This window comes from Camellia sinensis, chromosome 3 (genome assembly GCF_055761805.1).
Source record: "Camellia sinensis isolate YWXY chromosome 3, ASM5576180v1, whole genome shotgun sequence".
NCBI lineage: Eukaryota > Viridiplantae > Streptophyta > Magnoliopsida > Ericales > Theaceae > Camellia > Camellia sinensis.
In genome coordinates this window covers 169,867,192-169,879,493 of record NC_138963.1, presented here as the reverse complement: position 1 = coordinate 169,879,493, position 12,302 = coordinate 169,867,192, and the positions used below count along the sequence as shown (strand labels likewise).

Below are 12,302 nucleotides of genomic sequence, written 5' to 3'. Positions count from 1 at the left end.
CCATCCTTACTCATATTGACTCATTCACTTACAAGAATCTACCATCCTCTACCACATACACAAAGAACAAGGGAGACTAACAAATTTATCACTGAAAAATAAATATGAATATGAAAAAAAAGAGGCGGTGGTGATATGGGGGTTGTGTAGATCTACGACAATGGTGGTGGTGGGTAGACGATGATGACGATAGTTGTGGTGGGTAGACAACGGCGATGGCGACTGCAATAGCCGGTGGACGACAACGGTGGTGGTGTAAAACTTTTGGGAAAATGGTGGAGAGGGACAAAGAAATAGAGACAAAGAAGAGAAGATGAAAGAACCTAATAAGTAATAATTTAATGAGGGCATGACTTATTGGTGAATTCGAAAAGTCAATAAGACTTAATGATATTTAAATTTACTTAATGGGACTAGTTGGTCATTACCCTAAATAAATATATATACCAGAATGGATAGATATTGGGCTCTAAAAGATGTAAATGGGTCATATGTTTGAGGTCCAATGAATGATCATGAACCTCTCTACTGTAATTAGAGTTTCAAACAAATCGAACTATTAACGAATAATTCGAGCTCAACTTCTTTAAAGGTTGTTTGAGCTCGACTTGTTTATTAAATCAACGTATTGGAGCTCGATTTTTAAGCTCGTTTATCAATCGAGTCAAACTCAAGTAGTCCCAAACTCAGCTAGTGAATGTAAAAAAAATAAATTAATATTTATTTTTAATAATATATCTAGTAAATTTTTAATAATCTATTTTATTTTTCTATTTGTGTTTGGTGTTTGTAAAAATTTACATATTTCATTAATAAAATTTATTATTAATATAAGCATTTTTATATATTTAGTTCATAATTTTTTTATATTAATAAATAAATAAATTTAAATTTAATTTTTTTTAAGTTCAAGTTCGAGTTCGAGTTCGAACTCGACCGCTTTATGTAATCAAGCAAGCTCAAACCAAGCTCAAGTTTATTAAATATTTGATGAGCTGAGATCATGCTCAATTATATAAGCTCAACATGAGCTCAAGCTCAACCACTTCTTGACAAACAAGCCTGAACACTCAAAAGTTCGGCTTGTCTCGTTTGTAATCCTAACTGCAACTTTTGAGTGGTGGTAGCAAATAAGGCCTTAACTCAACGTGTTAAGTTAGAATAATGCTATAAATGAATTGAATTGTTTGTAAATTTGACTAGATTTAATAAGGGCTTCAATTTATTAGGAAAATAAATAAATAAGCTACACTAGTAAACGAGTTTAACCTACACTTTTTAGGCACATTGATTAAATAAACCGAACTTGAGCTTCATCGGCTTATTTATTTATTATTTACATAATGTAAAAATGTCTATAAATAATAGGATAATTATATTAAATAATATTAAAAAATTTCATTATTAAGTTTCAAGTAGAACTCTAGCTGGATTAATTATCGAGCCAAGATTGAGCCTTACAAAACTCGATTCGATTCAATTCATTTCCAACCCTAGGTTAGGCAACCTAAGCCTAACCTTTTTAGCATTGAGCAATCTGTTAAATCAAATTGGATGAAAAGATTTCTATCAATCCTGAAAAATAAAAAGAGATTCTTGTTTTGCACTTTCTAACTTGAAACCTGCCTTTTCATAAATAGCTTTTTCACTTTATTTAATTATTTTTTTAATAAGTAGTTTTTCACTTCAGGCTCATAGAAGCCAAAGACCTTGCAAAATTTTCACACACAATGTTTTTATTGTCCTGTAATAGAAGACTTCACTTTTACAATGCTACACAAAATCTTTATATAAGACAGTACAATGTTATGTCATGGTCGTTAAGTTTCATAATCTGTTTTTGAAAACTTTTCAAAAACTAGTTTAGTGAAAAAAATAAAAATAAAAATAAAAAACTCATAAAGTCTTTTTTGTGTTTATTTTTGTGAAATTAATTTGTAATATTTTTGAAAAAATTTCATAAACAGATTCTGAAAACTCAACCAAGTAAGTACTCAAGACTAAAAGTCAAAACAATGTTTGGTTGGTGCCAAATTCGAGAGAATTCTATAACAAATCCAGAACTCTTGTAACTCATCATATCATCAAGTGAAATGCAATAATACAGCAAACATAGAAAAAAATAAAAATAAAAATCAATGAAACAAACTACATGAGGAAGAATTCAACTTATAGGAGGCATAATCAAGCGCTACACAAACCATCAGAAATTCGATAAAAAATGAAAAAAAAAAAATGGATGGAACTACATTACTTTGGGAATTGACTATTTTAGTTTTTTTTTTTTTTTTTTTTTTTTTTTTTTTTTTTTTTTTTTTTTTTTTTTTTAATGAAAAACATACAAAAAAGTAAAGAGAAGAGTTGCCTTTGTGGCTTCTTGCCTATTTCCTATTGCCAAAACACCAATAATCTTACTTTCTTGAACATCAAGTTTTAGATTGATGAAAGCAAATATTGCTTAAGAAAAGTGAAAAAAAGTGTTCAGGCAAATGGATGTACAACAATGAAGCAAAAAAATCTAACTTGTAATAGGAACCAGTAATAGTATTTCAATTAGCAAAAATCTAAACAAGTCACGAGTTCAAAAAAATGAAGAACAAAAAGTAGAGTATTTCAATATTGCAAGAACATTTTTAGAGGCAAACTACGCAATTAGCACCAACTTCAATAATAAACTGCACAGTTTTCAAAGAGTGAACGAGGAAAAGCTTATGATATCTAATTTTTCTGTAATCGAAACAATTGCTGGTAGGAAACATCAAGATATAAATAGTCACGAAGAAAATCTGAATAGCAATTCGATAGAACAAGAACACAATCCACAAAGCTGCACAAATTAGAATTTACATATGCCAGTGTGCTCATCTAAAAATATAATACTAGGGAAAATTTACAGTACCCTCCATGAATTTTACAAGTAAGCTTGTAATAGTGATCAGAAACCACTTACAATCTTTTTTATTACTGGAAGAGGCTGCTTGCAATCAAACTATATGTCACAAAAAAGGAACTTATACTGCACCAGAACATCTTTTCTACTACTTGCAACAGAAATCTTCAGTTACAGCTGGCGACATATTGCATGCCATGTTGATGCGTCCAAGAAGTTCGTAAGAACCAATGCAAGGGACAAAATTTTGTACATGGTGTCAAACGCTAAGCTTTGATCAACCTGATTTTCTGCATTCATACAAACTGTAAGATTTTCCTGTTTCCGTTTGATTTATACAGAGTTGTTTTTCGGATATTTGTTTCTATTCTGTTTCAACACTGTCATAGAGTCACAAAATATTGTCTGTGTTTTTTCTTTCTAATACAAATTTTGGTTTTCAGTTTTCTGCTTCAAACAGTTTCTGTGTTTTGGTTTCTGGTTTATAGAAAACACAGTGTATTTCTGATTTGTTTTAAACATTACAACAACACACAAACAGTAGTGTTTTTCTTCCAACACCTTTGTAGTTGTTGAATATCTAGAGGAGCTGTTTCCTGTTTATTTTGGGCTGCTATGTACTGGGGTGTTTGTTTAGTTAGTATTATCTTGGGGATTTTTTGTTTTATAGAGGGAGTTTTAGTTGGTGTCATGCCAACTTGCTTTTGTTTGTTCTCTTGGCCTTGGTTATTGTGATTGGCAGGTGGTATGTACCAATGATGCTAATGAGCTTAGCTTTTTTTTGATATAAGTTTGTTATCTTTTGCCGCATCAATAAAATTTCACCTTTTTCCGATAAAATTAAAAACAAAAACCGGCAACACATTGAGGTTTCGTGGAATAAAAAAAATGTTTAGAACTCACTGTTGTTGAAGAAGAATTGGTTTCGTGGAATAATGCTTTCTGTTACATGAATTGGGACACATTTGTTGGGTGTGGATATCAGTCCAAGTATCGGATAAATCTAATTTTCATTTCCCACCCTCCAAAGATTTTACCACACAACAAAATTTCATACTTTTTTAAATACAATTTTCATTCAAGCTCTATTTGTTTGGACGTAAAATGTTTTTCTCAAAAATATTTTACATATTTTCTGTTGTTTGGTTGAACAAAAGTAAGTGAAACATTTTTTTGGGAAAAATATTTTTGGTCATAATCTCCCAAAATGATTTGCCATTAAAGAATTTGAAAGTTGATTTTTAGGAAGTCTACTCCCAACTAGGCCCTTCAAGCACATTAATCTTTTCAAAGATAAAATGGTGACTCTTCATTGATTTCTACCCACGCGACAATAGAAATTTTTGGTTTTAAAGTGTCATGTAAACACCATTTTTTTTTTTTGTGCAAAAACAATTTATAAGAAAAATATTTTTGAGTTTAAAATATTTCACATCAAAACGAATGGAGCCTTAACTATTGTCTAGTTGTCCAGGGACACATTCTTATGCTATCCTAAGTAGTATTTCACCAATTTAGAGTAGTGTATGCAACATGACTTTCAAGATCTAACCAGCCTTATAACAAATGTAGACAAAATTAATGAAAAAAATGTTTAAGACCCCCCCAAAATGTTTAGAATAGTTTATTCCCAACATGGATTGTTATTGTAAGTTGTTGATTTATATATTTTAGGTTGTGTTTGGATCAATGATTTGACGAGGAATTCGGAAAGAAAAATGAAAATGGAACAACAAAATTAATATCTATTTCATTTTACTTTTTTTCCTTTCTATTTCATTTCCTTTTGTAAATTCCTCCTCAAATTCTTAATCCAAACATAGTCTTAGAAATCAATTAACTAATATCTAACCTCCTACCACGTGTGGATAAATTTAAGGATGATGTTTTGGGCGTCAAAAATAATTACTCAATAAATAAATTAAGACCATATGAAATGAAAGCAGAAGCGCGTACCTGATTGAGGAGGAGGCAGCAACCTTGTTATTGATACACGAAATATTCAAACATTTGACCTTTTTTTTTTCTATCAAGCAAAGAGAGTGAGAGAAGTGGTTGAGTGAAAATTATTAATAAATAAAAGTGAATGAAATGAAAAATGATATGCAACTCATTTGATGTGTAAGTTAAATAATTTACTGATAATTAAAAAAAATATATATGAGAAAAAGAGTTGTCTTAAATATTTTAATAAATTTCCATACTATTATGTTTAAAAAATAGGTTTAATTTTGAGGCCCAAGTAGCATCACCCTTAATAAAGGTAGGTGAAAGGAATGAAAGAGATTTTCCACCAATCTAGGATATAGGAATTTTTACAACTCAGGTAATGTGACTCTATGATTGACTAAGAGATTAACTATGTATTTGAAAACTTAATTATTTTATGTAACTTGTGTATTTTTTTTAAAAATTAAATGTTTGTTTAAAAATATATAATTTAATTTTGGCAATTTTTGAACGATCCATAATTTTTTTTTTTTTTTTTGCATGATTAAATTGTTTTACAATTGTATTGCACAATTAGTACCAATTAAAAATTTACATATGTTTGGCAATATTGTTTATCGAAGAAATATTGGATAAAATCACTAAAGATATAATAAATAAATAATTTTTTTTTGTTTTTATTTTTTATTTATTGTTAGTAAAAAAAGTATTTTTTGTTTTTAGATTTTTTTCACAAATATTTTAATTTTTAGGTGCATCTAAAGTTTCTTTTAAAAATTTGACTAAAATATCAAAAAGTTTCTAAAGACAAAAAAATAAAAAATTAATGGGATAAAAAAACTCAAACATATTTTACAAAAATTAAACCAAATAAACTAATTTTTTAACAAAATTCTATGGCCCACAATGTTGTTTAATGTATGTAAATTTTAAACTGGTACTAACTGTAGAATACTATTGTAGAACAATTTGATAGTTAAAAAAAAAAATTAATTACGAAAAAGATAAACAAGTTATCTAAAATAATTAGGATTTCAAATATATATTTTGCTTAATTATGTAATCTCTTCACCAATCATAAAGTGTTGCATTACACTTAGAGGAGGCAAATGAGCAGACTTAAATGTGTTGCATTACACTTAGAGGTGGCAAATGAGCGGATTTAAATGAGTTGGAGGAGAACCTTTTTTCCAAATGGAAGGAGTTAAATGAATTATTGGCAGATTAATTATTTACGACCAATGTTACAAATAATCTCATTTCTTACATTATTTTTTTTTTCATTCTAAAACATAAAAAAAAAAAATTGGTGCTCACATCAATAAATGCACCTGAGAATCATTAAGTTGGATCTAGAAGTGATGAAAAAAAAAAAAAAAAAAAAAAAAAAAGAAGAAGAAAAAATGACAAATAAAATTATATATAACATTTTCTATTATTTAACTGTTGAAAATATTTTATAGCATGTTAGCAAATACCGGAATAGAAAGTTGAGAAGATTTCTGATTACCAGAAGCCCAAGAAAAACAGAGAGAAATCTTGTGTTGAAGCGAGAGTGCGTTGATCAAAGCTGAGTTCAGAATCCGTATGTAGTAAGGGGATGCGAGCAATCTTATGCCAGTCTTGTCCTTCCTCCCTTAGGCAACGAGGTTTCAACAATGGACACTTGGAGATTTCCAGCAAAAAGAGGGAGGTTGGAAGCCCTTCTTCCGGCAAGGATTGGAGTTGAGGGCACCCCGCAATCCTCATGTTTTTGAGAGAGCCAAGATGTTGAAGGCCCCTGTTGTTCAGCAATTTGAGATTTGGTAGGTCTTTGATCTCGAGCCATATGAGAGTCGAGGGCAACAGACCCTCCTCTGGAAAGGACTCTAGCACATCTTCTTCATATTCACCCGAGATTGAAATACGTGTAAGAGAAGGGAGTCTTTGCAAACCCCACTCTCTCCTTCGAGCCACAAGTTTCGCACAATTCCTGATTTCAAGACTATGTAAGCTGGAGGGCAGACCCTCTTCCGGAAATGACTCAATTCCTGGGCAGTTCCATATAAGCAATGATTGAAGAGATGTGAGGTTATGCATTCGATCGGGCAACAACTTGAGTTTCTTGCAGTTCCCGAGATAAAACATTTTCAGATTGGGAGCGATTAATACTTGTTGCGAAAAAGATTCCATATTAGAGCACCCATCCAAGCTAAGCCATTCGAGTGATGCGGAATTTTGGAATCCAAGCCTATTTAGAGTCAAAAGAGTCTCAAAATTTCTACAGTCTTTGATTTTTAGAGATTGAAGCTTCGGAAACAATTCTAGTGGCAGGGATGGGAGAGAATCACAGGTTTCCAAGGACAAATATTCCAGGGATGTGTAGCAGTTCTCCATCTCCTCAGATAGTGGGAAAACTAGTTTCGGACAGGCACGAACGGACAAACGTTTAAGGCAACTGTTGAGACGCATCACTCTCTCCGGCAAAAAACGTATAGCCCTACAATCAATGATTATAAGGCCTGTAAGCATGGGCGGCAACCTTGTGTCTGGAAATAACAATAGGTCTGGACATCGCACTATCGTCAACTTCTTCAGATTTATTAAGGTATATAGTTCGGGTGTCAGTTCCTTCAAACTTGCAGATGAAATTTCCAAATCTACAAGAGAAGACAAACCTTTCCATCCCAATTCTACAGTGCATCCCCACAATACTAATTGATTTGCAGCACATGTCCTAGGAAGTGAAGCCATAAGCCCCGGGCAGTCCCTAATCTCAACTCTCACCCAAGATGGAATGTGTTTGGGTAAGCCTCCAATCAGTTTCGGACAGTTGGTTACCCGAAGCTCTTCAAGCCGAGAGAACTCTCCATCATCTAATATATACCATTCCTCCCAATCCAACATTTTGGAAAAACTAAGAGTCTCTAGAGATTGAAATGGTTTGCTTAAAGAACAATCCCCATAGAATTCAGGGCCCACCTTTGTTATGCTCGGCATCCCAGAAATGGTAAGATGTTTCAAAGAGGGCAGTTGACCAAGCGACGGCAAGAAAAAGCAATCCTCACAATTTTGCAGAGACAAAGACACCATATTACGGAATGATTGATCTCCCAACCATTCCGGAAATCTTGTGCCTCGGTACCTGTTTACCTCTAGGTGTTTCAAGTTTGTATGAGGTTGTAGTTTGTCAAGTACATCTCTTTCACTTTCTGAATCATTAGGATTTCCACTATCCCAGCTCAGCACCAATGTTCCTAGGAACTTTTTCTCCTTCAGCTTTGCTTCCATTGCATCCGTGCAACTCGTTATATTTTGCAAACATGAAATGGAGAGGCTTCCACGAAGATGATGAAACTCCTTCAACTCATTAATACCTGAACCGCTACACTTTCCCACTACGAAGGCAGTTAATGTTTGGAGATCTTTTAATCGACTCATTTGCATTGGCATCTCCCTCAACTTAGCAGTTCCACTGATATCAAGATGACGCAAGAAAATTAATTTTCCAATCTCTGTTGGCAAGGTAGTAAGATTATAGCAATCAATCAATAGCAATGTTTGTAAATTATACAAGTTACAAACAGACTCTGGCAATTGTAGGATTTGCGTGTGAGAGAGATCCAAATAGCGTAGATGTATCAAATTGCCAATTGAATGAGGCAATTCAAAAATCCGATAATGTGGCAAAGACAGCACCCTTAAGCAAATTAGTCTTGACAAAATAACATTCAAAACCATTTTACTCAGCCAATTCCGAAAATATCTACGTCCTAAAGGTAGGAACGTCCTTAAAAACTTAGCCTCATTGATTACCTTAAATCTTTGAAAGTCATCAAACGTGCCTCTAGCATATGAGAAATGGCGTACTTTGTCAGCAATAATATGTGGCTTGTCATTCTCTAACCTCAAACAAAAATCTCCAGACACAGATTGAGCTAAATCATTAACAAGATCATGCATGACAAAACAAGATTCTCTAGCACTTGGCTGAAATAATGACATTGACAGCAATTCATCGAGGCATTCATTACCTACTTCTTCCATTGTTTTGTTACTTCTTGGCTTCACAAAACCTTCTGCAATCCATAATAGAACTAATTCCTCCATTTTAAATTCATAATCTTTCGGAAATATGGAACAATAAGCGAAACACCTCTTTAAATGTGGAGGGAGATAATGATAGCTCAGTCTTAAGGCTGGAAGAATGTCATCCTCTGGCAAATCCCATATGGCACTTTTCAATACATTATTCCAATCCTCAGCATCCCGTTTAGAGCGCAAAAGACCCGCCAATGTTTTCACAGCTAAAGGCAAACCTTTACATTTTTTCACGATCTCTTTGCCAATATTTTCTAGGTTTGGATGTGAATTGAAATCTCCCTTCTCAAATGCATATTTGGCAAACAATTTCCAGCAATCTTCAAATGGTAATTCCTGCAATCGATGAATATGAACGCTTTTCATGACAGATGCAACTCTGTCTTTGCGTGTTGTAACAATAATCCTACTCCCATGTGCACCATATCTAAAAGGCTGACTCAAGCTTTCCCAGTGACCATAGTTCTCGGTCCAAACATCGTCCAGGACGATAAGAAATTTCTTCCCAATCAACAACTCCTTCAGCTTGACTTGAATCATATCTAGGTTCTTGGCATCACAAACCTTTCCAGTAACTGCCTCAAGAATTGATCTGGTAACGCTTAGAACATCAAATTCTTCAGAGACACAAACCCATGCTTTCATTTTAAAGTGATCAACCACTCTATCATCATTATATAAAAGTTGAGCAAGGGTGGTCTTGCCAACCCCACCCATCCCCACTATTGCAAGCACACCTATCTCATTACCACCACTCGCATCATCATCGGAGAGCAGCACCTTCATTACATCTTCCTTGTCAAAATCCCTTCCATAAACACCAGATTCATCGACCAAAGAAGAGGTTTGGGACTTGAGAAAGCAGTTATTATGTCCGCAAACTTCTGTCAAACCAAGGACATCTTTCTTTTGTGCAAAATATTCTAAGTCATCAATGATCTTCTCTAGCCTGGACTCTATCCCCGCATTAAAGAAACTAGCGGTAGTAGAGCCAGAGGATGTTGAGGTCAGAGGGATTAAATTTAGTACCTGGCTTAGGCGGCTGTGGCTGCTAGTGCTGCTGCTGCTGCTTTGGTAGTCGGCTTCGGACTTGGAGCGCAAAGCTTCGGTAGCAATTTCATCTACTAAATCATCTGCATGGTAGATGACATCTTTAAGCTCTTCCACCCACTCTTTCACAGCTGGGTTAGTGATTTGCTTGTTCTCAGCATCATTCAGCACAGCATTAAGTCCCAACAATGATAGCTTGAGCCTCTTGAGGAGTCTATCGCCATCCTTTCGGCCCCGGAAGACGTTGATGACCTCGCGAGAGGCCAACCGATCAAACAACACTTGAAGGGTAGCAGACAGAAATGCTCCCCCAACCAACGCGTCGGCCATGTTCTTTTCTTTTCTTTTCTTTGAAAAGGAAGGAAACAGAGTGATGGGTGGGTTGCAAGGAGAAGAACGAAGATCAGTTTGCTCCAATATGCTAGTATTTTTTTATTTTATTTTTTTTAATAATTAAAAATTAAATTGATGAAAAATAAAATGAAAAAAAATAGTGAAATATCCCCTTTAACATTTTGTAGTAAGAAATTTTTTTGTGACTAGTTGAAATTTTTCTTTAAAGATTTAAAATTTTTCTTTGTTAAAATTTCTCTGTGAAAATATTGATAGATCCCAATTATTATGAAAATATTATATGTTATTTATTTTATTAAAACTTAATATTAGGACTTAAATTAAAAATCTTTTTTTATTTTGATTTTAGGAAAAATTAGTGAAATATTCCTCTTTAATTTTTTATAATAGAAAAAGTCTAATATATATTTTTTTATTAGTTAAGTTTCCTCAATAATATTATTAGAATTTAATCTCTTCACATATAAATTTCAATTCATCACAAAAAAATTTTACGAATTTCTCTGTGATAAATTCCTCTATGAAGTTGATTTTTTTTTTTTTTTTGAAGAGCTGAAATTTCTTTGTGAAGACAATTTTCATTGTGCCAAAATTTATTTGTACTGAAATTTCTTTGTAAAAATGTTAAGGAATCTCAACTATTACAAAAATATTACATATCTTTTATTTTATAAAATCTTAAGCACTATTTGACATAAACTAAATAAGTACACTTATTTGAAGAGTGATTATTCAGTATTTCTCTGTAGTGTTTCATAAAGTTTTGATTGGTAAAGAGGGGCAGTGGCCCACGATTCATGTTGAGGATAGAGAACAACATGTGACTAAGTAATTAGTGATTGGCTTGGAGTATAATCACTTGGTGTTCCGGGATTATTGAATAATTTCTTCTTATTTGAGTCACATTATCTCTTTACTTTTTTTTTATATATATATTTTCATAAAAAACAAAAAAAAAATCTCAATAAAAAATTAAAGAAATATAATTATATAAACAAGAACAAAGAAAAATCAAGGAAGAAGAAAAGCAAATGCGGGAAGAAAGAGTGGTGGGTGTACCTACCCCTATCGAGTCCGGATCCTCTCCTTGAGGCCCTCTCCTTCATTTCCTACTGGCAAAGACACTGTCTTTGCAAAGGCAGAGGTCTCGCGGGCAGAAATGGGGTTGAACACTGTCTGAAACTGCTGTCCATCTGTTGCTGCTGCTGTACATCTGTTGCGAACATAAAAGAGCTTGAATTTGTTCTTGTTTTTGTGTGAACATGTATGAGGAAATGTTTGCTGAAATTGTTTTTTGTTTATAGTTGCTGAAATTGGGCTGAAATGTGTGTTATGGCTTGTATTCACACTGAAATTGTACTGAATTTGTTGTTTATCAATGCTGAATTCTTGTTGCAACATACATGACTGTTCAATTCTTGTTGCACCAGTGCTAGTTAAGGTGGTTGTGTGTTCAATTTTTGTTAGTTTCTATTGATACATTTTTTTAGCTTTTCTTGATATTCTGCAAATGATTTTCTTGTTGAATATGTGAGTGTGATGTTCCACTTTCTTGCTGAGAATTTGAAAGGGGAAAAGTAAAAAAAACCAAAGAAACAAGGAAAAACAGAGCAAAAGAAAATAAACCCATTTTTTTTGCTTTTTTTTTTTCTTTTTCCTTCCTCTGTTGTGAGTGGTTCAAACAATCAATTGGATCAGTTGGTAGTGTATATTTTTTCTTCTAATTCTCCTTGATCACTAATCAAAATGGACAAAATGATTAATCAAGTTCTGTATTTAGTTCTCAATTGTGGAAATGACACTAAATTAATCAAGCTCTGTATTTAGTTCTAATTCTCCTTGATCACTAATCAAAATGGACAAATTGATTACAATTTCCAACTCATTTGGTGTATGAAAAACACCATCTCAGAAACATTTCTTCATTCAATTGGATTCACTGAGAGCTGGACATTTCTCCTTCAACATCCTTTCCCTT

At 33.1% G+C, this 12,302-nt stretch overlaps 1 protein-coding gene across 2 annotated transcripts; it reads right to left on the bottom strand.

Annotated features, from left to right (window-relative positions):
• Positions 1-2,770: 2,770 nt before the first annotated feature.
• On the bottom strand, positions 2,771-10,404 carry LOC114323588 (putative disease resistance RPP13-like protein 1). Of its 2 annotated transcripts, XR_014364742.1 has the most exons (3): positions 6,351-10,404; positions 4,847-4,913; positions 2,771-3,180 (listed from the first exon to the last, which is right to left on the bottom strand). XR_014364742.1 is itself a non-coding variant. In XM_082921378.1 (2 exons), coding segments are annotated over exons 1-2 (3,951 nt in total). In that variant the 5' UTR covers positions 10,301-10,404; the 3' UTR covers positions 2,771-4,912. The 2 variants fall into 2 exon arrangements, 1 of the variants encoding a protein (XP_082777504.1); XM_082921378.1 differs by having other exon boundaries at positions 2,771-4,913.
• Between the last annotated feature and the right edge of the window lie 1,898 nt (positions 10,405-12,302).

Coding starts and splice junctions, on each gene's coding strand:
- LOC114323588 (XM_082921378.1), bottom strand. CDS start 10,300: ATGGCCGACGCGTTGGTTGGGGGAGCATTTCTGTCTGCTACCCTTCAA.